Below are 27,888 nucleotides of genomic sequence, written 5' to 3' on the forward strand. Positions count from 1 at the left end.
GGACACTTCAAAGTGTTATCAGCTTAGTTTAGAAGCTCATTTCCCTCAGTGTGTGAGAACATCCTTGTTCATTTCTCACACACATTCACTCTCACCACCTCTCAAATACAGTCTTGCACAAAGACGTTAAACTTGTGTATGTAGTCTTTGACACATAGACGACAAAGAAGTGTTGGCCGGAAGGTGCTGCCTCCAGTCTAGACTAGGAGTTCAGTTAGGCAGTGGGTAAGTTCTAAGCTGCGTGGGTTTGTACAAGTAGTTGTATAAATCAAAGTCTTCTAGTGGATCCTACCTGAGGTGGTAGAAGGGGTAACGTAGGTGCAGTTGAAGTCTCCGAACATCCATAAATATAACTTGTGTATTTAACTGATTAACTGTTGTTTTCAAACTGATTGGATCCGTTAGAGCATACGTCGGTTCATTTCTTGTCATAACTGAACTGATATATGCGACAACTGATCCCCTGCTTTTCAGTTATTTATTTTACATAAGTTAAAATGTTTTCTAATTTAACAACGTTCTTCACGAAGGATTACTTCAAGTTTCTTCCGCTCAGTTTTTAACCAAACTCGATTTAATTCATCCGTGTTAACTTTCTTAGAACACGAGCTATTGCAGCTCATTGGAGAATATTGTGTATGAAGCATCTTCGAAGGTGCTAGCACACACGATCCTTCAATTGGTATCAGAGCGAGTTGTTCTAAGAAGAACATTTGAAGAAAACTGTAGAGCCCAAATTCAGTACACGTAAAACCCATGCCAACAATTAAATTGTTTATTTAAATTTAAATTGATTTTTAACGATGCATGATTTATTTAATTGCATTATTTTAAATTATTTATGTATATGTGATGCACGTTAAAATATTTTTTTTGAGTTTCATGTTTCAGACGATTATTCGATGCGTGATCGAGGTGAGGAGACCGACGACGATTTTTGGCGATCTTAAAATGTGGTATTTTATTTTAAGTTAGGATTTGGGCATTTTAAATGATTTATTAAGTTGTAGCATTTTTAAATCCTAATTTATTAATTAGGTGATTGTTAGGATTTTTTTAAAACTTGTAAAGATATAGTACTCATGCATTTTATTTTAAATTAAGGGATTTTATTAGAGATGAGTAGGGAGTTAGTATTTTAATTATCTTGTTAATTATGTAATTAAGAAATTTTTATTCTCCCTAATTACCTAAAACACACGCACACACACTTTCACACACACACTTTCACAGTTAAACACACACACACCCATTTCTTTGTGTTCATTTTATTTTTGAGAACAAAAAACCTAGGGTTCTAAGTGTTATAGCAGCCGCCCCTTCCTCTTCAGTTTTTCTAGAAATTCTCTTCCACTTTTCTTCAATAAAATCAAGCCACAAATCAATCCGGAACAACCCTCGCACTCGTTCCGCTTCGATATCGTCGTTTCGGTAACTTTAAATATCAAAAGGCATGTATATTCTTTCGTTTATGCATCGATCTCGTCATAGTATATGTTCTTATGTTTATTATGTGTTAAAATTCATGTATGTTGTGCAAAGTTTGAGCAAAAATTGGTTGGATCGATTTTGAAATGATTTTAGATATAAAAATTCGATTTCTGCCAAAATTCGGTCGACTTTTTGGAAAAACTTTCAACTTATAAAACATAGTCATTTTGATACCTTCGATTTGAATGTAAATTCGAAATTTTTGGACAAGAAACGAGTGAGATATGAATGTTTTTGTGGGATTGCTGAAACTGCAAATTTCTGAAAATGTGTTCTTGACGGCTTCTTGAAGTTTATTTGTTGCAGGCTTCGTTGGGAACCGTCAGATGATCGCTGATGCGTTTAGGTACATGGAGTATAATGTTGGGATGAGTTTTGATGCTTCATTTCATGTTGATAGTCCTTGGGTGCACTAGAAGTCGTAAGAAGCATTTGATGTCAAAAATTTGAGTTTATGAGTTTTATTGCGTGGTGTGTGGTGCGTTGTTTCTGTGGGGACGTTTGGGATGTTTTTATGGAGTCGAATCAGTGCAATAGCATCCTAGGATGAGTCTCAATGTGCTGGTTCATGGTCCGTATGATCGAGTTAGGAGGATTAAACCACAAGTGTATTGATTTCCGTTGGTTTACCGTTTTCGTAGGTACACAGGCCCGAAGCCAGACCCTGACACGGGGTCCGTGCCCTTTTTTCTTTCGGAGTGTGAAAATCCATACTCAACAATGATCTCATTTTTTTCTATCCTGAGGCTCTAAAATTTTGAAGCCAGCATCCTTAGTTTGGTTATAAGAACACTATCTGATCCTTCACAGTGCTTTCGAAGAATGTCTCAATCGTCTTTGGTAGATGTACAATTGGTAATAATGCTAAACATGTTGACATCGACAGAGATAAAGTTGGCATTGAGTGCCTTTGAGTTGAAATTTGAGGTCTGAACCTCATCATCAGACCATGTACTCCCAGGTTTAACTCGACTGTCACCATCTGTATCAACAATTCTATGTAGTGAATAACCATCTAGGACCCATTGCCAAGCTCTTTCCTCGATGAATTTTATGTACATTCTCATCTTGACTTTCCAAAACGCATAATTCAATCCATCCAAGATCGGTTGTCTGAAAGTAGCACTTGAAGCCAATACGTCCATTGAGCCATTCTTAAATTTCTTGTAAAAACAACAGTAAACTCAATCACTTTGTATATTAAGAGTTGGCTCTGATACCACTTGATAGGATGTTGTTGATCATAAACGAACATGAAATAAATTACGATGTCTGTATCAGAATTTAGTGTTATGCTTGGCTATTTTCAATACCAGCACACAACATACATCGGAAATTAATTATTAACACATAAATATGCAATTAAGTAAGTTGCCACAGATGTAAATATGCACAAGTACGAATACTTGAGCCACGCCTCAAGGCAAAAATTTACTAGAAAAATATGTAAATCCTTTATACAAAACAATACTAGTGAGATTAACAAAACCAAATTTCTTGACACTCCAATGAATTAAAATACATCAAAAACTCAAATCAAATACTAGATGCATAAAACAAAAAATGTATTTCTTAAAACCAAACGAAACAACTCTTCACCCAACACTTCACGCGTGTTGTTTTTCAAGTGTCTTTAACACTAATCAGCAACACGATAAGCATATGAATCAATCACAAAAATTCTGCACACGAGAATCTTCAATTCTGAACTCTGTGTATGCTCAGAAAGACTCCAGCAACTACGCACACCTCTTCTCCGAATATTTCGCATATATAATTACTCATATCTTGACCTAATTATCTTCCCACAAAAACAAATCCTACAAACATAGAAACAAGAGTTTAATAGAAATAAAACTCTATTCAAATATAATATAATTTATCTAGGGATAAATGCCAAAAATAAATTATGTAGGATAAATACCAAAATTAGATTAGGTCAAGCAAATCTAGAAATGCAAAACACTTATTTCTCATATTATATAAAAGACAAATTAATTAGGAATAAAATATTTTTTCATGGTGCACATTGATTAATCTCTCTGACTAACGCAATAGTAAACAACATTAGGCAAACCCTGTGCGATAGGCTCACCCATAAAAGTATTGGTTAAGATAATCAAACTCCTGATCACTGAATAAAAGTTCATTTATTCTACCAACTCAAACACTCATAAAGACCAAGTATGATATTTGTGCATAAATAACATAGATAACATTATTTCGATGGCATGATTATACCGTGTGCAACATCAAAATATATTGATAGTGCGTAGATCTCGATTCATTCTTTCATATACATAATCTTTATTAAAAATTTTACTTCTTTTTATATTTAATTACAATGTCGACGTGTTGGAAAATCAAGAATTGGCTTAATTAATTGTTTCTTATTTGTATGACATAATAAATGCAAAGATTTTCACCAAATTAAAGAGGCAGACTTATTTGCTTAATCCCAATCAATTGAGATATATTCAAATTAATTGCTTAGTTTTAAAATGTCCCAAGTTTTTATGAGAACAAACAATATTGGATTTTTCATGATCTCACTGCTATTTGCGTATATTTATAGGTTTCTAGTTGAACATTATGAATTCAAGCCAAACATCGTTCTCTTCAAGATTCAAGAACTATACTAATATAAATATCTCTCTTTGTTTTAGTTCAAGATGCATTCAAAACTCTAATCAGACAACATCAAAAGCTCAAGTTGTAGATTGGCTTCTAACTGTTGGAAAAGATGTCTCTCAAAAAGACAAGGATATGTTCCAGAATCTTTCATTCTCATGAATAAACTTTTATAATCTGTTAGTTAACAAAGGAGAAAAAACAACTTTCTTTTATGTCGGACGTCGGTACATATGGTGGTTGGTGATCCTTTTACCTTTGAAGGATTTATGGTCTAAATAGACACATTCAAGTTTGAAGAAAAAACGAAGAACTATTTTAAATAATTTTATCAAAGCAACTAATACTTGTCAGATTTAGAGCACTCTACATATTTCAATTTTAAGCCACTCATTTTAGCACATGCCCATTTTCTATATCGGATCATCAAAGATCAATCTGTAGTACCTTTCTAATTCTAGTCCCTCAAGCTACTTGCTATAAGTGTTGAAGTTTTGTTTGTCTGAACCGATGGTTCCATAAACAAATAGATATTTGTATTGTTATAAGGTAGAACTAATAGTTTCGATTTAAGTCATAATTAAAGTGAGTTTTTACAAAGAGTTGTATAAATCAAAGTATTTAGTGGATTCCTTCTTAAGTGGAATAAGGAAAGATGCTGAAGGATATTTCTTTCGAACTCCTGTAAAAACCTTTTGTTATTTACTTTATGCGTTGTATTTTTTTCTGTCTTGATTTATTTATGATGTCGTTGTGATAAAATATTGTTTAACATTGAATATATATATGATAGGATCGATTGACGTGTCAAGAGTGTTTAGAAGGGGGGTTGAATAGACACTCTCAATTAATATTGGTCTTTTCGAATTTTTGAGTTCAGTTTGGTGACAAACTGATTCTCGGAATCTTGTTGGTCAATATCAATCAGTTAAACTGAGGTAGTTGCGGAAGGTAACTGACTGACAGATAGAATACAGAACTGAAATAAAATACACAAGGATTGTTTCTGGATGTTCCGAGAATTTAATTACTCCTACGTCACCCCTTCTATCACAAGGATATGATTTCCACTAAAAGACTTTGATCCAATACAACACTTGTACAGACCCACTTCAGTTAAGACTTACCCACTGCCTAAACTGAAACTCTTAGTATTACAAAATGATCTCTGTGCATAACTACTGATCTTAGCACTATTGAATTAACAAATATTACAGAGTGCTATTTTGCTCAACTTGTAGCCTTGATTGCTACGAATAAATCAAATAAGAGTGAGCTGAGATTTTGACAGAGTAATAGCAAGTTTTGAATGATGTATATATTTTTTCTTCTTTTTCTTCTGCCATATTTATACTCTTCTTTTCCAACGGTAATCTTGAGATAAATTTGAATCTTTGTATCCGTTGGTTTCCACTTGATTATTCCTTCGATATTGTTTGCTTCATTCATTGTAATTCGGCGTCTTAATTGTTTTGTCCGGAATGCGTTGTTTTAAGTAGTCTTGGTTGTTGTGCGGTGCTCTTGTAATCTGTTATGTCTTCTTTGTTCTTTCCCGAGACATCTTCAGTTGAGAGACTTTGAGGCATTCAGCTGAATGTTTTAACTGATCAGTTCCAACTGATCAGTTTACTCTGTATCATTGTATCAGCTGATTTCAGTTGATAAGTTCAGTTGCCGAATTTGCTTGCGCGTATCAGTTGATTCATATTTTGTTAATCGATTGATTCATGTTTTGTCAAACTCCAGAATCTAGTTACCAACAATATAATAACTAGTCTAGTCAGACCATTTTCGCACTTGAAAACAATTTTCAGTGGTGTAGCTATCTATAGTTGTTCAAGAAAAAATATTAATAGACAATATGATAGACTTAATTTAATTGTGATGATGATATTCAAAACCAGTAGATCGCTTTAGTAAAACTAGAAGATAATATAAAAGCAGAAGTTCTCGTATTGCTTTAACAAAGTAGTACTCTTCGAGTACTTATCAACTTAGATAAACAGAAGCAGAACTCGGCTTATACAAGATCAGAACTTAATGACTTTTACTTGATCGTTACTATATTAAATGTTACCGTTACTTTATCTAGTACGAGTATTTATTGCACCATTAATGCTGAACAAAGACATAACGCTCCTTACCGGTTTTGGTATGAAACAAGACTGATTGTTTCGTAGCTTTCTGCAGGACTCATTTTAGGTACTAAAGCTGATCTTGCTCAGACGTCTCAGAAGCCGTCTCTGAATATAGACGTTGGACTCTAATTTTCTATATATATTAGGTTCAATCCTATATAGAAAACAACGCCATTATCTTTATCGACACAACGATTATTCCAACGTGAGTTTGAGCTATATCAACTACTTATCTTCAAAGCTCAACATACAGAAAAGCAGCACACGCTTTATTATCAATATCCGATATTGTGAGATCATATTGTGCTGCTATTTTGTAAATCTCTTCAAGCTAAACACTTTACTACATCTTTGAGAAGAGTTTGTAAACCGAAAAATGGTCTTTTCCAAACCTTGTTGTATTCGTTTTATTACTGAGTTGTGTAACTATGAGTTTCAGTAGGCCAAGGGTAAGACCTACTGAAGTGGGTGTGTACAAGTGTTGTACTGTAATATCCAAAGTCTTTTAGTGATACCTTCAGGAAACAGAAGAAGGGAAGACGTAGAAGATTTTATATTCCAACTTCCAGAAACAACCATTGTTCTACTGCCTACTGTTTTATTGTGTTTCACCGTACTCCATCGGATCATTTCCGCACTTATTATTGTGATCTGCTGGACTTACTCTTGAACAAGATAAGCTATAATCTCTTACAAGATTCTAGCACCTTTGCAAAATCAATCAACAAAGGAAAGAGTTTATTCACCCCCCCTATAAACTCTATATCGATCCCCAACGAGTGGTATTAGAGCAGATTTTTCTTGTTCTATATTTACAACAGATATGACACACTTCAGCAAGCTTCTCATGTTCTCAAAAGAAAACTTTGATGACTGGAAGATCCGGATGCAAGCTCATCTTGCAGCTCAAGACGATGACATGTGGTTTGTCAGCACAGATGGTCCGTTGACGATCTTAAAGTCTAACACTGCTGTTGCTGTTACTGAGGGAGCACCCCAGATGGTTGAGAAGCACAGAAGTGAATGTACTGGCGAAGATAAAAAAAAAAAGACAATCTTGATAAAGTTGCGAAGGACATTCTCTACAAAACTCTCAACAAAAATACCTTCATTAAGATCAAGATGTGTTCTACTGCGAAAGATATTTGGGAAAAACTCATCCAAATCTGTGAAAGAAATGAACAGACGAAGGAGAATAAACTGTCTGTAGCAATGCAGAAATCTGAGAATCTTAAAATGAAAGCTGGAGAAACTCTGAATGAGTTTGATGAACGTTTCAGCAGCTTGGTTAATGAACTAGCAGCTCTTGGGAAAGAATATGGCAACAGAGAAATAGCACTCAAAGTTATGAAAGCTCTACCCAGAGAATGGGATGTAAAAACTATGGCCGTGAGAGTATCCAGAGATCTGAACAAGTTAGAACTGCATGACTTGTTCGCAGACTTAAAATCCTATGAGTTTGAACTGGAAGTGAGAAGCGGAGAAGAGCCCTCATCAAATCTACCTACCAAGGCTCTTACTGCTGCTACTACTACTACTACTGTTATTGCTGCTGCTGCTGTAGTTGTTCCACAAGCATTACTTGCTACCACCATTGAAAGTACATCTGAAAAGACTGCTGAAAAGATCAGCAATGATGCTATGTCTCTTTTTGTGAAGAAATTCTCCAGAATCATGAAGAAGAATCACCGAGCTTATCAAAGCCCTAACCGGAATTTCAAGAAGGATTCACCACCCGGTGACATGGCGTTCTTTAACTATGGAAAGATCGGTCACTTTATTGCTGATTGTCCAAAGCCAAATAAGGATGATCAGAAGAAAAAGGAATACAAGAGAAATGACAAGAAATTCAGAAGAGACCGTAAAGCGATGATTGCTGAAAAAAGCAAATCAAAATGGGCGGATTCTAGTTCTGAGTCTTCTGACTCAGAAAGTAATTCTAGCGAAAGTGATGTAGAAGAGATCAAATGTCTCATGGCAGATATTGAACCAACCTCGACATCTGGAGAGGTACTTGACTTTGACTCTGACGAATTTACATGAACTGATTTGATTAAAGCACTGCATGACATGGTATAGGAGTACTTGAGACTTTCTCAATCATTCGAGGAAGTTAAGATTGAAAATAAAGACTTAAGGATCAAGTCAGTAAGTTCACTTGCTTGCAAGAGAACAGCTGCAATGATTTAAAAGTTGAGATGAGTAAGTTAGAAACTGAGAATGAAAGAGTGAATGCAGACTACCAAACAATGAGGTCTAAAACCAAAAGCTATCTGTTTTGGTAAATGCATGGAATAAGTCTTCTGTTTCTTTAGAGAAAATGCAAGAATTGCAGAAGCAGTCTAGAGACAGGAGTGGTCTCGGATTCAGCAATAATGAAAGCACTTCTGAAACGAGTACTAAGCCAGAACTGGATAAAGGCAAAGGAAAATTCATTAACTTTGTCAAATCCGTGTGTATATGAACATGTAGTACCAACTGTTCGAGTTGAAAGGACTGTAGATCAGACAAACAGAGGAAGCATTATGGTCTGGGTTATGTTGAACCTAAGGGAAGAGTTCACCAGGGTTTTGGATCCAGCAGAGGATTCAACTCAGGAGGACAACCCTCTATGAAGGTTAAAAACTACCAGTACTGTAATTCTAGACCTGTTCAGAAGAGATATAGGCCAGACAACAAAAACAGAAGGGAAGAACAACATTCTAAGATGCATTCTGTTAGAAATAGAAGACTTTCTGTTGCACACACCTCTTTGGATACCCGAAGTACAAGGTCACCTAGAATTGTACAAATGTGGGTTACTAAAGGACTGATAAGGATTGGACCCAAATAGATTGGGTATCAGATACTAAAATTTGTGTTTGCACGAACAGGGGAGGAAAGTCAAAATAGCAGGTCCACATGGTATCTGGACAGTGGATGTTCCAGACACATGACTGGACAGAAGAATCTACTATCAGAAGTTATGAGTTGTACTGGACCAAAAATAACCTTTGGGGATAACTCAAAAGGTAAAACAGTGGGTAAGGGTAAGATTATCCATGGTAACATTACTATTAATGATGTACTCTTAGTTGAGAATCTTTGTTACAACTTGATTAGCATTAGCCAACTGTGTGATAATGATTACTCTGTGGCTTTTCAGAAGCACACATGCACAGTTAAAAATGTTGATGAGTCTACAGTATTAATTGGAAAAATAAAAGGCAACACATACAAAGTTTCATGGAATAAAGATCATATTAATGTTCCTACATGTTTATTTGCCTCTCTTAGTGATAAATATTGGCTATGGCACAAGAGATTGAATCAACAGAATTTCAAGTCAATCAATAACCTCAAGAAGCAGAACATAGTTGATGGTTTGCTTGATATAAACTTCGTTAAAAATCATGTATGTTCTGCGTGTCAACTTGGTAAGCAAGTCAGATCTAGCTTCAAGAATGAAGGTAGTAAATCAACTTCAAGGTGTTTGGAATTACTGCATATGGACTTATTTGGTCCAATCCCTATCATGAGCTTAGGGGGAATGAAGTAGACACTTGTTGTTGTTGATGACTTTTCTAGATTTACTTGGGTAATATTTCTTGCTGGAAAAGATCAAACCAGTAGCCTACTGATCAAGCTTCTAAAAAAGATTCAAAATGAAAAATCAATCTCTGTCATTAAAATCAGAAGTGATCGGGGCACTGAATTTACTAACAAAATTATTGAGTTATATTTAGATGAACAGGGAATTGATCATGAATTTTAAGCTGCCAGAAAACCTCAACAGAAAGGAGTAGCTGAGAGGAGGAACATAACTCTTAAAAAAGCTGCTAGAACAATGCTAGCAGATGCAGATATCTCTCAGCGCTTCTGAGCAGAAGCAATCAACACAGCATGCTACACACAGAACAGAACAATGATCAACAAAAGGCAAAATCAGACTCCGTATGAGTTATGAAAATGGAGTAAGCCTAATGTATCTTATTTTCATGTATTTGGTTGCAGATGTTTTGTTCACAATAACGGTAAAAATTATTTGTATGCATTTGATTCAAAATCAGATGCTAGACTCTTTCTTGGATATTCAGCAGTAAGCAAAGCCTTCAGAATTTTCAATAATAGAACTCTAAATGTTCAAGAATCTATTCATGTTGTTTTTGATGAATATAGCAGTGCTCCTGGAATTTCTAACATGTCAAATCTAAGTAACAGGTTAGACAAGATTCATCTGGAACTGGATAGTGAAGATGATGCAGAACCTAGTGTTAAAGATGCTCAAAATCCAGAATCAGACATTCCTCTGGTAGAACCAATTGTTCAGACACAGGATATACCAGAACCAGAAGTGAATATTCCAGAACCTGCTACTGCTTTAGCTGAGCCTGATTCGAATCCATCAAACCAGGAAGAAATTTCTTTAAACCCTTTTGTCTGAAGAAAATCCCATCCTCCATCTTTGGTTATTGGTAATCCAGCTGCTCCATTAAGAACCAGAAGGCAAATGATTAATGAATATATGCATGTTGCTTTTATCTCTCAGTATGAACCAAAGAAAATTGAAGAAACTCTTCTGGATCCCAGTTGGATCGAAGCTATGCAAGAAGAGCTGAATCAATTTAAAAGAAATGAAGTTTGGTTTCTTGTACCTAGACCATCTCATCAAGCTGTTATTGGAACTCGGTGGGTGTTTAGAAACAAACTAAATGAAGAAGGCACTGTGGTCAGAAATAAAGCAAGACTGGTAGCACAAGGTTTCAGACAAGAAGAAGGAATAGACTATGTTGAAATCTATGCACCAGTAGCAAGGCTTGAAGCGATCAGAATATTTTTAGCCTTTGATGCTTTCAAAAACATCAAAGTTTATCAGATGGACATAAAAAGCGCCTTCCTAAATGGTCTACTGCAAGAAGAGGTTTACGTTGAACAACCTCCAGATTTTATCGATCATTTCTTACCGAATCATGTATTTAAATTACACAAAGCCATGTATGGTTTAAAACAGGCACCTCAAGCTTGGTATGACACACTCTCACAATTTCTAGTCAACTATGATTTTACAATCGGCATAGTAGACAAAACTTTGTTCACTTTAGTTAAGAATAAGCACATCCTGTTCGTACAGATTTATGTTGATGACATTATCTTTGGGTCAACTAACCCCAAATTGTGTGCAAAGTTTTCTAAATTAATGCAGGAACAATTTGAAATGAGCATGATGGGAGAATTAACATTCTTCCTAGGACTGCAGATCAAACAACTTGATACTGGAATCTTCATAAATTAGGCTAAGTATACTAAGGAACTACAAAAAAAGTTTGGCATGGAAACATGCTCTGCTGCTTCTACTCCTATGAGCTCATCTACTAAACTTGACAATGATGAAAATTGAATTTCAGTAGAGGTAACTCAGTATCGCGGTCTTATTGGCTCACTGCTATATCTTACTGCCAGTAGACTTGATATTATGTTTGCAGTTTTCATTTGTGCAAGATTTCAATCTAACCCTAAGCAGTCACATTACATTGCTGCTAAGCGCATACTGAAATATTTGAAGGGCACTCAAAATGTCGGCTTATGGTATCCTAATGATTCATCTTTCAATCTTATTGGATATTCAGATGTTGATTATGCAGGTTGCAAATTGGACATAAAAAGCACAAGTGGTTTTTGTCAATTTCTTGGTGATAGGTTAATCTCCTGGTTTAGTAAAAAGCAGACTTCCATAGCTATGTCTACTGCTGAAGCAGAATAACTTGCTGCTGGAAGCTGCTGCTCTCAAATACTATGGATGCAACAACAACTTAAAGACTATGGAGTTCAAGCTTCTGAATCACCTATCTTTTGTGACAATACCAGTGCTATAGCAATCACGCAAAATCCAGTACTTCATTCCAGAACAAATCACATAGATATTAGACATCATTTCATTAGAGATCATGTGCAGAAAAAGGACATTCGTCTGGAATACGTTTCTACTGATCAACAAGCACCAGACATCTTTACAAAGCCTCTGCCTGAGAATAAGTTTTCTAATTTTCGCGATGTTCTTGGTTTAATTGATTTAACTTGAGTATATTATTGATATCAGTTTGTTAATTATTATCAGTTATTTGTTAGTCATCTAATATCAGTGTGCTTATAAGGAAAAGAGACAATTTGGGTCAACTACTGATATTTTATTGAAAATAAAATCGATGCCATACAACACTACTTAGACTACTGTTTACGGCATCTTGCCACAACATCAACCAATTATTCAAGTCATGACTCCTAATATTCTTGAAGGCTTGGGCATTTTCCATCCTCTGAAGCAAGTGTCATTCCTTCAAAAGCATAATGTGGCTCAGCACATCATCCTTGACCAACTCGGATATTTGATCAACATGTTCACGCCTCTTGAGCTTCCTTGCAAGAGATCTTTGCTTAGCAGAAGAAGGGAACTCTCCATCATTGATTGACTGAATGCAGTGAGCAGTAATCCAAACGGACATAACCTTTCTAAAGATGCATTCTTCAGCGTCCTCTTTAAATCCCTGAATATTTTGAGGCGTCCATGAAGGATGAGGAACATGTGTGCTGCTTTCACAATCCATTGGAGTTCAAATTTCATTACGAGTAGAAGTGATCTTAATTTATAGACAAGACTTGAAGGGACAGGAGGAAGACAAAGAGTCATCTGGCCTTAACTTTTTCAGACTAAGTTTTTTTTCCTCATCCTTTCTTTTTTTTTTATTTGCATTGAGTAAAAAGCAGTAGATAAACAGAGATATGACAAAATGGTATATTTCATTCATAAAACCAGATGCATTACATTGTCCTATCTATTACATTTGTTAATATCAGCAGTTTAAAGTACTTCAGAATTATTGAGTACTTCAGCAGGAACCTAACTACGATTTGCTGGAATCCCCTCGCTTTGCATGCTCGTGTTGTTGAATGGGATTATTCCGCAACTTAGTCCTTCTAATTTAGAACAATATAACTGATTGTTCAGATTACAGGTCAAGGAATTTCTTCCAAGTCTTCATATCTTGAAAAAAAATGTCTTCAGACATCATCTTACAAGAAGCTGAAAATTGTCCTTGCAACTCTTCTGCTGAATCAGACTCTGGAGAAGTCTCCGAGAGAATTTTTGCATCATTCATTTGTTGTGATTTGTTATTCGTGTACATAACTTAGTCTGTGAGCTTGCATGTACTTACATAGAGCCTCGGGGAAGCTAAAGAGACGTCCAACTGTTCACATCATACACGAATATCAAGAATCACCTATCATTACCTCAGATCTCATATCGTTGCATTAATTGAGGGAAAACATTATTTTATTTTATTCTGACTTTTTCCTTTTCCGTGCTTTATCAGAAGCAGAAGAAGGTTTGCCTTTGCGATAAAACAATGTGTCTACTGGTTTTTATCAAGATGCTGAAAATATTTCAATACTTCATAACCTCCAGTAGATATTATCATAAGACGACAAACACTCTTCTGATATTTTTTTAGTAACCGCTTGGACAGCCCGCCTATTTTTGTTTTAATTTTTGGCGTTCCTGACACTCTCTGCTTAACTTTTCAAAAACTCAATTGACACGTGTCCTTATGTTTCACTGACGGCTGTACATTTTTGAATATTAACCTCCTCTTCCATCTCATTTCACTTTTACGTTTCCAGACTTTTGCTTATTAGCTACTGATTTCTCTTGCACTCATCTCTTTTATCAAGTATATACTTCGAAATCATTCTATTTGCAGAAATGGCTGGAGCATACACACTCAATGCCTATCAAGTTAACTTTGCATCAGTCCTAACAATCAAGGACGATAATCTTGTGAGGATGTTTCAAGCAATCGAAAAATCTGGTCTCAGAAAGTTTTTGGAAACACCTGCTGTCATCTACAAAACTACTCTCTTAGATTTCTACTGTCTTGATTGTTCTTCCTACTGATTCACCATCTCACATCGCTCATCTTGCTGAAATCACATAACGACATCTTGCAAGAAGTCCATCCGCAGACGAAGAGCACTTTAATCTTGAATCTGAGATTGATATACTGAGACGAAATATTGACAGACCTTCAGAAATCATCAAGAAGTTATCCTGTGAACATGTTGGTGAATTTGAAGCCACCAAATTCTTCCGAGAACGCGTAACGAAATATGTCGTTAACACGGTAGAATCATTGGCTAAGCTTGAAGTTGAATCCAACCTTTTCAGGAAGAATGTTTTGACTGGTCACGCTAACATCGTTCTTGGTCAATTTGATGTCATTCAAACTGTGTTTGCCCATGAGACGTCTCTTCGCTCTCTTAACTAAAATTGTAGCTACTAATTCGAAACCTGAATCAATCGATGCCAAGATTGAGTCCCACTCTCAGTCTCTTCAAGCCATTAATGAGAGGATTTCGAATCAAGCCCCATTTCTGGAAATGATGAATGATAGCATTATCACTCTTACTGGACGAGTGGATGAATTGCTCACTAGCTTTGATGCCAAAAAGGGGGAAGCAATAGGTACATGGAACGAAGGACAGAAGAAAGGAGAACTGGAGGACATCTTGCAGAATCTTCTTTCAGAAGCCAAGATCCTCAGAATGAGGATACAATGTTCAGAGACATTGGAGCCGATGATTGAACTTGATTGAACTCTCTTTTGAACTCTGTTTAACTGCTTATTTTCTTATCAATTATTTGGTTTAATTGCTATCTGTCTTTTTGATATAATTGCTTCTTTTCATCATAATAACTTCTAGGTTTTGGCATCACCGCAAATGGGAAAATCGATAGACTTAATTTAATTGTGGTGATGAGAGTCAAAACTAGTAGATCACGTTAGTAAAACCAGAAGATAGTATAAAAGCAGAAGTTCTCGTATCACTTTAACAAAGCAGTATGCTTCGAGTACTTATCAACTTAGATAATCAGAAGCAGAACTCGGCTTATACAAGATCAGAACTTAACGACTTTTATTTGATCGTTACTATATTAAATGTTACCGTTACTTTATCTAGTACGAGTATTTATTGCACCATTAATGCTGAACAAAGACATTTAACGCTCCTTACCAGTATTGGTATGAAACAAGACTGATTGTTTCGTAGCTTTCTGCATGACTCGTTTTAGGTACTAAAGCTGATCTTGCTCAGAAGTCTCAGAAGCCGTCTCTGAATATAGACGTTGGACTCTAGTTTTCTATATATATTAGGTTCAATACTATATAGAAAATAACGCCATTATCTTTATCGACACAAAAATTATTCCAACGTGAGTTTGAGCTATCATCAACTACTTATCTTCAAAGCTCAACATACAAAAAAGCAGCACACGTTTTATTATCAATATCCGATCTTCTAAGATCATATTGTGCTGTTGTTTTATAAATCTCTTCAAGATAAACACTTTACTACATCTTTGAGAAGATTTTGTAAATTGGAAAAGAGTCTTTTCCAGAACCTTGTTGTATTCGTTTTATTACTGAGTTGTGTAACTAAGAGTTTCAGTAGGCCAAGGGTAAGCCCTACTGAAGTGGGTGTGTACAAGTGTTGTACTGTAATATCCAAAGTCTTTTAGTGATACCTTCTGGAAACAGAAGAAGGGGAGACGTAGAAGATTTTATCTTCGAACATCCAGAAACAACCATTGTTCTACTGCCTACTATTTATTGTGTTTCACCGTACTCTATCGGATCGTTTTCGCACTTATTATTGTGATCTGCTGGACTTACTCTTGAACAAAATAAGCTATAATCTCTTACAGGATTCTAGCACCCTTTGCAAAATCAATCAACAAAGGAAAGAGTTTATTCACCACAACCCCCTCTAAACTCTTTATCGATCCCCAACACAATAAATGTTAAGGTCAGCTCAAGTTTTGAAAAGAAATTTTAAAAGTGTTTATTAAATCCCTCTATACAAATTTTTGAATTTAACAAATTGATTATTAAAAAAATGTTTACAATTACAACATAATTTCAAGTGTATATACTTCTTTCATTGGAAAATAATGATAAAAATAATAATAAGGGATGAAATTAATAATTTGGGCCCGATGTATAAACTCAATTTTGTTTCTGAATTGTTTTCTTTGCATGTTTTTACTTACTGGGATTTTCTTTCCCAATACGAATATTTTCAAATTTTTATTTTTATCAATTTCTACAAATTCTAACATAATCATTACATTTAAATTCAACTCTCATTTTTTATGATCACCTCTTTTGAAAAATATTTTCTTGTAAATTTCAAAAATATATATATATATATATATATATATATATATTATGTATCTACACATTCTAACACAATCAGTACATTTAACTTCAATTCTAAATTTTCATGATCAACTGTAATGCTAGAAAATCAGTACAGTAAACCCCATGCATGATTTAATTTGTTAACTTATTTAATTAATTTAAAAGGAGTTAAATGGTGCATGTTACATGATTTAATTGATGCTAAATGTTTATATGTTTATTTTTATGCAAATTAAATGTTTAGTTTTAGCTTTTTAGGAGAATATTCGATGCGAGATCGGGGAAAAGAGACCGGAGACGATGTAAGTGATTTAATAAAATGTTATATTTTTATTTTAAGCAAAAAAAATTGTTATTTTAAATTATTTATAAATTTTAGCATTTTAAAGTTCAATTTAAATTATTAGACGATTTATAAGATTTTAAGTTTTTAAAATGTAAAATATGGAAATTTGGGGATTTAATCCTTAAATTGGGTGTAAAATATTTTATAATGAATTTTATGTCTTAATTTATATATTTAAGTATTTAAGTTAAAATAAGATTTTTAAGAACTCATTTTAACTATTTTCGAAATTTAGAAATTTTAATCTTGAAAATTTGTTATTTAATTATTTTATCAAATCTTTGAGTGAGTTTAAATAATTAGATTAATAATATTTTACTACTAATTAGTTAACTAAGCATTTTTTTAACCCTAATCTAATCCTCTAACTCACGCACACACAACACACACACACGTGTTACAATTTGGAGGTGGAAAACTAGGGTTCTAAGCTCTTCTTTCAGCAGCCATTATCTCAGCCTCTTCCTTGCAAATTTCTGAAGATTCACGTTCTTTTTCTAGCAAGAAAACATGCAGCAAGCGCCTCCCGGTCATCCCCCGTAATCTACCGCGTCGGTATTCATTATCTTCATGTGTTTTAACGAAAAGGCAACCATAAAATTTTCTTTTACGCATCGATCTCGTCATATTATGTATTTTGAGGTATGTTATGCATGAAAATTTGTTTGTTGTATGCAAAGTTTGATAGATTATGGTTTAAACGATTTCTGAAAATTTTTGGGTCGCAAAACCCATCACCCTCTGTTATTTCGAATTTTGGGACTTATGGGTTGGTTTTTTGGAAATGTGTTCAACATATGATTTGTAGCACTCTGTGTTATCTTCGATTCGATAGCAAATTAATAATTTTTTGATACGAAACGAAGGAGATATGATTTTTATCGTAAAACCGCACAAGCTATGAAATTTATGTGTCACAAAACCCTGCATCTTCTGTTATTTCGAATTCTATAACTTATAGTTTGGTTTTCTGGAAACATGTTCAACATATGATTTGTAGCACTCTATGTTATCTTTGATTCGATAGAAAATTCGTAATTTTAGGATATCAAATGAGGGATATATTATTTTTATTGTGAAACACTCAAGCTGTGAAAATTTGTGCATGTTCTTCAAGTTTTCTCAAGTTTTTGGTTGCAGGAATTATTGGGATCTGCTGGATCTTTGCTGCTGTGTTTGGATATGATTTAGGGTGTGTTTAGATGTTACTAAGTGAACTGGAAGGGGCTGGAAGTGGTCTGGTGCAGCAGGAGCCGTGGGATGAAGTTTTGGCAAGTTACGTGATGTAAGGGCGGTTTTTGGGTTTGATCGTGCGGCTCACTATATGGCTTGACTAGGGCTCTTGGCTGTGGTCTGGGGCATGTATTAGGGTCTAGGATGAGTCAGATATGATGGTTCTATTGGGACATCGTATTCTCGCATCCAAGACGCAGCGAAAGTTTGAAAATTTTGTTCTTGGGCGTCGTGTGTTCAAAAACATTCATAGGGTGTTCTAAGAATTATACCTTTGCATTCTTAACGCTGGACTCAAAACTATTCCGATGTATAGGCGGATATATCCCTTCTTGTAAATCCCTACGAACGGCTCTTTAAATTTGATCGTCTAATTAGGTCCACGATCAGAGACTGTTTTCCTCGTTTGGTTTGCACTAGAAAAGCCAAACGATTTATGCTTTGAGAGTGTGATATCCGAATTTTCAAAATCCGGAGATGATGCAACGACGGCGGCGTGGCGATGGAAGAACAAGGTGGCCAAAAATTTTTAGATGGCCGAGAGATTCTTTTCAAAGTGGGAAGGTTTTTAAATTTTTTGTGCTTATTGATTCTTAATCAATCATTTACCAATAATTATTGATTCTCAATCAATAATTAAGCAAATCCAATTTGCTTTTGGCCAAAAATTTATTCTCACATCTTTCATGAAGTGGCCGTGACTTTCTTTCAAGGGAGGAGAGGTTTTGGAGTGGTCTTTTTGTGCAATTTTTCATCCTCCAACATTGAGCCCTAATGGTGTATTTATAGAGTGAGACTCCTAATCTAATTAGGAGTCCATCTCCCACAAGGATTCTAATAATTTCATTATATTTAAACTATCATATAGTTAATATATAATATATTAATTAACCTTTAATAATACATGATATAATAATATCATATAAAATATACAGGTATATGTATATTAAATTAAATAACTATTATTTAATTTATAAAATAACTCATTAGTTAATTTAATTTTAGACTCATCTAGAATATTTATGAGAATTTATGCATGTTATTAGTCACTACTACTAGTACAATCATTTAATTAGTAAATTTCAAATTCACTAAAAAATGATTCCGAACTCATTATAACCCTGATCGACGATCCGAGAGCGCCGATATACCAATGATATAAATCTTGTTCATATAATGAAAATCGAAAATTTCGAAGATCAAAATTTTCACTTACCAAATTTAGAACTTACCATATATGGCAGTTACCATATTTGGCAGCTGCAAGTTTTAGTGAACTCCTTCACAAAACAGGTAGTTCCACTCTCCTTTCTTATTTAGCAATCATGCCAACTTCCAGTTCTTCCATCCTATGGAATCAGCTCATAAACTCCTTTATAAGCTTCATATTTGGTCTCCATCAAACTATAGTCGTCAAATTCCAAATCCTTGAAATTTGACTATCTCAACGGGAATACATAATCCGATACTTGTGTGACTCTCAATGGTTCAGGGATACAGCTAGCCGTGGGTTCACATCTTCATGTGATTCAGAATAACATTTATTCTTATTCGGGCTTACCCTAGTTAGCCCCATTCTTTTCATCAACTCTTTGATCAAGAATGTCAGAACTCATTTCTGATTGCACCCATCGGATCATAGTAAGAGCGTCTAGTAACTCGCCCCATGATCCCTAGGTATCACTGATAGTGCCTGCAAGAACCTTTATTCATGGTTAGTGTACAGTACGGTCCCTTCAACACATATATCCCGATCGAATCTGTAACCATTGTTATACCGAGAGTTGCATATGAATTCGATAACGATGTGATTTATCTTTGAGTACTAATAGTGGCATGGTATGTGCAACTAGGAAAACACATTTTTCCTAAAGCACATTTCTTGCTCTGGTCAGAGACTCCTTGAACTATTAACTCATCAGATCACATAGGATATCTTCACCCGTAGCGAACGGTGAATCCCTGACTACAATGCATTTGCTCCTAAGTATTTCAAAACTACACACAACCTCGCCACCTGATGACCATCGATGGAGTCGGTAAACGGATCAAAGTGCATGCTAGTACGTATAGCCCCTACATTGTCCCGGGTCAAATGACTAATGGTGTACAACCATAACTTCGGACTATTTCACTCGATAAGTGAGAACCACTTGGACAGTCCAAGGGAGGGTTGTTCAGTGCATCATCATATGATCACCCATCTGTGTGAATGGACATCTCCATGCTCTTGCCAATGAAACATGGCGTTTACACCACAAATGCTAGTCTCAAGCTCGAGCGACCTTTATCCTTGTTTTAGGCGGCTAATTCGACTAGGAACCTGTTTAGAATATACGGTACACTTCTTAATGAGTTTCATGATCTTACGTTGCGACAGAGACCTCATGGTACCTATTGTATATTTAAAGACTTTATCTATGCAGCTTGCATGAGTATACAAATAAAGTATAATGTCATAATTGAATAAAATAATAAAATATTATTAAAATAAAGATTGTTTTACATTAGAGTCAATAAAGCCCGAGCCACAAGTTGGCTTGCCGGGCACCTACTCTAACAGGTTCATGGCCTGAAGTGGAAATTAGGTGGCTGGAACCAGGAAACCAGTAGCTGCACAGAATTGGCCTTCATGAGTGCATGGTCATGGTTGTGGGCTTGGGTTCAGGCTTGGGTCGGTCCAGGGCTAAGGGCAGTGGCTAGGGTCACACCTTAGGGTCCTAGGGAGGGTCTCGTGGTGTTGGTCAGGCATAGGTTGGTCGAGAAGGTGGCTGGACCCAAATTGACAGCAGCTGCGCTTGGTGCTTCTTGGGTGGGAGTTGCACGGCTGCTGCGTTTTCGTGGCATGGGTACTGCTCCTGAGTTAAAAAAAGGCTTGACAGTGGGCTTAAGTCATGTCTAAGGGTTGAGTTTAGGGCTTGGTTCGGGTCCAGTTCATTTCGGTCTAAGCATGAAGTCGTTAGAAGCGTTTATGTGTCGAAGCGTGCCTTCTTGGGAAGTTTTATTGCATGGGTGGTTGGTCCACATTTTAAGGTGATTCGATCATGATTCGGGGATAATTTAGGCTCTTGGAGAGTTGGTTCAGACGTTGGCTAAGTATGTTTTGAGTCCCGAGTCGTTCGGTAGGTCGTAAGCTATTTTATTTAATTCAGGAGTCGTACATGTACGTTATGAAATTTTGGGTTGTTATGAATTAATTATTTAGAATGTTCCACTAGTTGCCCAAGAGAGATCCAACGAAGCCCACGACGTTTGTAAGTATAATCGACGTCCAAAAATATTTTTTATTTTGGAGGTATGTGATTTGTCTTGTGGCCACTCAGTAAAGCATGACTGAGGATTTATGATTATGGAATTGGAAGCAGTAAATCATGACCGGGGACCTCTCCAGCCGGTAAATTATGACCGGGGATTTATGTATGTGGGAGTGGACATCCAGTCGAAAGGCTGTGGTGATCCATACTAGTCCAGTACTGTGATTTAGTCTGATCTGACGATTTATGTCACGGGCCACCTGCTTTGAACATATTTCTACGCAAAATTAAGTATGATTATGTATGTTATTATGGAAGTACTTTTATGAAAATGTTTATGCAGTTATGGCACGTCTATGTTTATGTATGTTCACATTTTATTTCGTACACGTTACTTTCAAATGCATGTGATTTTATTAAGTACTATTTGCTTTTCATGGTTTATGCTTTTTGAGCATTTAGGTTCACTAGATTTGATCGATGCAGATGTTGATGCTTTTGAGGAGACATGAGGTGCTGACCAGTGAGCTTGCTCGGTATGCTAACCCGAGAACCGCTATTGTTATGAGAGGATTTTATGCACGTTAAACTTTTTACACTGATTTTTATTTATTCAAAATTTTGTTGGCAAACAAGTATTTTCAAATGCTCGTTTTGGATAATACTTTTACAGTAGTGATGAATAATATTTTTTTATGCCATGGAAATATTTTGTACTTGGATTATTTTCAAAAATTTAGTCGATCATTTTATTTAAATTCATAAGGCGAGGGCTTATTATTTAAATAAGAAAATTTTTTATTTTCAGCAAATTTTAAAGTAATAGTAATTATTTTATAACGGGATGTTACAGTTGGTACATGATGTTACATCACCTCTTTTGAAAAATACTTCATTGTAAATTTCAAAACATATATATGTATATATCCCGTCGATTGTATTGCATATATTTTATAGTTATGCATGTCATGTGTTAAAAAATTATAAATATCACACTTCTATAATAAACACAAGCCAACAGAATTATTAATTGAAGAATAATTTAATAATATCGATGAGATAAAAATTTACACGACTTGGACAATAGACTGTCTATCAATAGTTTGGGTCGTCGAGTCAAACCAAACTGCTACTAAAAAATGATGGTTACGATTTTAACAACCATTTGAAGGCTGGTTCAGAGTTATATATGATATTTTTTAAGTCAGGCAAATTTTAAAAATAGGCTCCTTTAAAAAATAAAAAGCGGTTATTTATTTTATTATTTAGATATTTTATAAAACAAAATATGTTAAGATCGGTGGAAATTTTTAGAGGGATAAATAAAATCTTTAAAAATTTTCTTCTAGTTTTAACTATTGATAATCTCAACTTGTGTCAACAGCTGAAGTTTTATCTTGACATTCAAATAAGTCCACCGAACTTTGTGAACATAGTGAAAAACAGTAGAGCATAAAATAAAATACACGAGAATTGTTACTGGAAGTTCGAAGGTCAAAATAATTATACGTCTACTCTTCTTCTATTTTCATAAGATATTCACTAAAAGATTTTGGTTTTTACAGCTTTTGTAAATACAGTAGGACTTAAACACTGCTTATTGAAACTTTTAGCAATAGCTTCACAAAACTTTACACAGAGTTTTGAACATAAATATTCTTTCTATTAATTATAATAACTCATTCAAATGTTAAAATGAATACTGAGATATCAGTGAGTATGAATCAAGACATATTGATCTCAGGAAATTTTATATAACTTTAAGTGTGTGCTTCAAAATATTGTTAGCAGGGCTCTGAGTGAGTAAAAGATAGTTGATCACATTAGTATCAGGAGTGTTTGCTGAAGATAGAAATGGCAATTTATAGATGATCTTCAACGTTCAAATTTAAACGACTATAAGTTAGTATTATTGTCATAAATGAATTCGTTCAAGATGCCACGTGTCATTCGTCGTATTCCAAATGTATTATGCAACAACAAATGCTTATGACACTGACAAGGGCCAAAACATTTTCCTTTCAGCATTGTAACGTCCAAAAATCTGGTTACGTAAATCACATGCATGAAAATTATTAAATTGCTAAAATATTTCAATTAAATGATTTTGGATGCATGAATAATATATTTTGAGTGAATAAATGAATAATTCTGTAGTTTTGCTCGATTGCTTATTTAAAAATTTTCAGACGAATATTGATAGTTGGCCGGAGATAGAGAACCGAAGACGATTAATGTGTTAAAGATCTAAAAGCTAAATTTTTATTTTTAGTTAAGAAAATATTTATTTTAACTATTTTCAGAATAATTACATTTTTAAAATCAAATTTAAATTAATTAGTGGGATCAATGATTTTTATGTAATTTATAAGGGATTTTTGGAAATAAGTATTTTTAAATCTTTTAAATTTAAGACCTAATGATTTTATTGATTTTGTTGGAACATTTCATGTTCGCAATTTTGATTTTGATGTTAACAAAACTTGTTATTTTCTTTCTAATGAATTTACTTAAGTGCACAGAAAGCTACCGAGTCTAAACTGAAGCTATCGAGACGCAAACTGAAAGCGTCAACTGATTGACCGAAATGAACCAGTTCAACTGATATATCAAAGACCAATTCAACTGATTATCCAGCTGATAGGTAGTTCAGCAGAAGACCTTCAGAAACACAACCAGCTAATGAAGAGCTCAATTGATGAAGATCCCAGCTGATCAGTTCAACTGAAGCAGTGAAATCAGTTCAGCTGACGAGCCAACTGATTTCACCAAACCAGTTCTAGACCAGTTCAACTGACCAGCTCAGGACATCGGTTAGGAGTCGATCAGTTTGCAGAACACGACAAGCTTATCTAATCCAGCTGCGCGCATTATGGAAAGCAATTGTCCAGTCAAAGGACAATAATGATAATTGCATCAGAGCATAAAATCAAGACGTTCCAGAATGGCAGTCAGAAAGGACAAGACACAAATATCGAGGAACAAATTCAAACTTCAACGGACATATTTGATGAGTCTTGAAGAATGGTCACGAAGCCTCGATAAATACAAGATCAAGACCATCAACAAAAAGTGTGTGAAAAACAGAGAGAGGAAGATAGAGCACGCTCAATTCATATCAGCTTACAATAAGCAATCCGCCCAGATTTGAGGGAACACTTCAAAGTGTTATCAGCTTATATTAGAAGCACATTTCCATCAGTGTATGAAAACACTTTCGTATCAGTTCTCACACACGCACACATAATCGGTCACAAATACAGAAAATTGAGCGTATTGAAAAGTTGTGTGAGTCTTGCACAAAGACGTTAAACTTGTGTATGTAGTCTTTAGCACAGACATTAAACAAGTGTTGTTTGGAAGGTGCTGCCTTCAGTCTAGGCTAGGAGTTCAGTTAGGCAGTAACATAAGTCCTAAGATGAGTGGGTTTGTACAAGGTGTTGTATAAATCAAAGTTTTCTAGTGGATCCTACCCGAGGTGGTAGAAGGGGTGACGTAGGAGCAGTTGAAGTCTCCGAATATTCATAAGCATATCTTGTGTGCTTAACTGTTTAACTATTGTTTTCTAATTGATTTGATCAGTTCGATCTGATATCAGTTCCGTTCTCACCGTAACTGAACTTATACAAGCAAGAACTGATCCCCCTCATTCCAGTTATTCAATTCACACAAGGTAAATGACTTTCAAATTAATCAGCTTTCTTAACGAAGAATTTTTTCAAATATTTTTCGTTTGGTTTAAAACTAAACTCGAACTAATTCATCGGTGTTTTCATTCCTAGAACACGAGATATTGCAGCTCATTGAGAATATTGTGTTTGAAGCACACTCGCGTGTGTCAGAACCGATCCATCAGATCTTAATGGACCTAATTTATTAATTAAAACTAGAGTTAATTAAGCTTAATAATTAAGTATTTAGAAAGTCTTTATATATATATATAAGCCTAAACACTAAACACACACACACCGAAAAACACGCACACAAATTTACGTGAATAGTTGATGAAGGAATCGACCGTAACTTGGGACCTTGGCCAAGGAAGTTTCGAACTTTTTTCTCCTCCATTCTTCGATTTTCTTCCATGTTCTTCCTTCCAACAATGATTACTCGGTTTCCTTGCATTCCGAGGTGGGTTTTCGATGGGTTTTGTCGAGAAAAAAAAGGTAGAAATCATTATCCGTTTGTCACCAACGTTCCACTGCTTCGGTATTCATATTTCGAACGTTTCAAACGCCAAAGCACATTCTAAACCTTTCTTTTTGTATCATTCAAACCATATTATGCATGTTTATGATATTTTGAATGAAAAACATGATAATAAAATTTTATTAATGTTTTGAATAATTTATTTTAAAGTCTTGAAGTTTTTAATGTACGTTTGAGTCGCGTTATGATTCCTAAGGTCTCGCTACCATTAAGGGGAAGGGAGATGATGTTTATAAATCCTAAAGGGAGTCTCATGTAGGCTAGGAAAAGATTAGAACGAGATGGGAAAGTGCAAGCTTCAATTAAGGTTTATTGCATGTAAGTGTTCGGTTTTGGCACAAAAACTTAAACAAACATATTTAAATAAATTAAAAAAAATTGTGTAAAGAATTAAAAGAGAACTAATTCAGATTTTTACGTATGAAAATTCAAGAAAATAGAATAATCAGGGGTTGATATACACACACAAACCCCATGATCCCACAGTGGAATAAAAGAAGAAAAATCCTATATGTACAAGAACCTAGCCTTCAAAAGAAATTTACAATAGAGGACATCACTTTCCACACAAAGAAGTTGGAAGCAACTCTTTTCCTCTCCAAAATTAAACCTATATAATTTTTATTTATTTATTTGCATTAATATTTACATATGATTTATTTTTTCTTTTTGCATCTATTTTTTTTTATATATATAATCAGCGAAAATCTTCACTCTCAACGGTCCAAACCACTCAGTATAATCCTGGCAACGCAAGGAATTAATCATCAGATAAAATCTATCACATGCTTTGTTTTAAAATTTAAAATTAAATTGAAAAATGAGTCGAAAACTGATAATGAGAAATAAGATTTAATAAAATTATAATAAGTAGCTTTTGTAAACTATAATTTGTTCAAAATTATCAATAAACAGACGTTATTTCAATCCGAATGAAATAATTTTATCAGAATGTTATTTATACATCTGATTATTTTTTTTAAAAAAAAAATATACAATTAATTAATTAACAAATGGGCGTAAAATTTAATTGATTTTAAATCAATTTGATAAAATACTCTTGGGATGAAAGATTACTCAAAATATATCATTTAGTTGATTTTATTTATATTAGTTTGGATAAATTAAATAAAGTTCCCAATAATAATTTGCTTATCCCTAAATTGTGAATAACAGAAATGGGTATTAATTAAAATGAGTCAAGGGGGGAGGAAACGAACCAATCATAAGCATGAAGACCCTTTGGGTCAGCCGCCGCTGATTTTCTCCTACTTAATTTCTTGAAATTTCCACCGGGAGTAGAAGCTGAAAATGCTCCCAGATTCAACTCAACTCGACAAAAAGAAGATGAATTTCAAACAAAGTAGTGATACAAGATCCGAGGTTATTCTTACGTGAAAATGGAGATGTTGGAGTGCTGCAACTCGCAGGAGAAGATGGTGCGGACGGCGAGTCAACGGAGACGATAAGATTGCGATTAGCAGGAGCAGGGGCGTTGTTATTCCGGATGATGGTAATGCTGCGAGAGATCTGGACACGGTGGTCATCGTGAGCAACCGCCGCCGGATCAGCCGCGGATCTAGTGCCGGAGAAAGAGTTGTATTTGCGGAGTTTCCCCAGGCCCGATTCAGGTGTGGGCCCGGCCAGCATTTCATCCCAAAGCTTGTGGAGAAATCCCATCGTAAGTACTCCGATCGGAGATTATTTTTTCAAATTTTTTTGTTTTTGTTATTTTTTTTCCTGGATTGGATTGTAACAACCGAAAAGAGGTGATCTTCGTGGAATTTGAAGAATGTGTTCAGCTGGGGAACCACCTGATATACGACTGCTACAAAAAACTGAAATGAAATAATTTTTTTGGAAAGAAAAAGAGTGAAGAGATAGAGGAGATTATGGCTTTTATTGGAGAGGAGAAATGGGGGAATTTTGTGTGTGGCAGCCGGCTAAAACGGCTTCGTTTTAAGCCACTCAAGATTCAATGGGGAAGCGGAATCTTACACATAATTGTGACATTAATTCGTGAAGACCAGTTTGTTTTTATCTATCGGGAACATGTTAACCGAAGAATCCATTGATTGTAAACTTCTTTTTTTTTAAATAATAATTATTAGTCTAAATATTTTATTCTATATTTTTAAAAAATTTCTTTCAATTGTTTTATTTTGAAGAAATGTGAATGGTGTTAAATAAATTATAGTATAGGAATGACATGGCTAAATTACTTGAAGTTGATGTCATATAATGCATATGTTTTTATTATCTTTATAATATTATCGATCAATTCATAATTTTAACTACTAAATTTATATTTTTTTTTTCAATTTTGATTATGTTTTACGAGAATGTCGACA

At 34.8% G+C, this 27,888-nt stretch overlaps 1 protein-coding gene and 1 long non-coding RNA gene across 2 annotated transcripts in view; both read right to left on the reverse strand.

Annotated features, from left to right (window-relative positions):
• The window catches only part of LOC142518712 (uncharacterized), a 47,326-nt gene that overhangs the window by 7,228 nt on the left and 12,210 nt on the right, over window positions 1-27,888 (reverse strand). The gene's annotated exons all lie outside the window — the stretch shown is intronic.
• On the reverse strand, window positions 26,214-27,543 carry LOC142543752 (dormancy-associated protein homolog 4-like). The gene is made up of 3 exons (XM_075651151.1): window positions 26,932-27,543; window positions 26,758-26,842; window positions 26,214-26,281 (listed from the first exon to the last, which is right to left on the reverse strand). The coding sequence occupies exons 1-3, from the start codon at window positions 27,215-27,217 to the stop codon at window positions 26,254-26,256; spliced, it is 399 nt and encodes a 132-aa protein (XP_075507266.1). The 5' UTR covers window positions 27,218-27,543; the 3' UTR covers window positions 26,214-26,253.

This window comes from Primulina tabacum, chromosome 1 (assembly GCF_025594145.1).
Source record: "Primulina tabacum isolate GXHZ01 chromosome 1, ASM2559414v2, whole genome shotgun sequence".
NCBI classification, from domain to species: domain Eukaryota; kingdom Viridiplantae; phylum Streptophyta; class Magnoliopsida; order Lamiales; family Gesneriaceae; genus Primulina; species Primulina tabacum.

Coding starts and splice junctions, on each gene's coding strand:
- LOC142543752 (XM_075651151.1), bottom strand. CDS start 27,217: ATGGGATTTCTCCACAAGCTTTGGGATGAAATGCTGGCCGGGCCCACA. Junction 26,843..26,931: donor TCCAACATCTCCATTTTCAC/GTAAGAATAACC, acceptor GAGCATTTTCAG/CTTCTACTCCCGGTGGAAAT. Junction 26,282..26,757: donor GGTCTTCATGCTTATGATTG/GTTCGTTTCCTC, acceptor TTGCGTTGCCAG/GATTATACTGAGTGGTTTGG.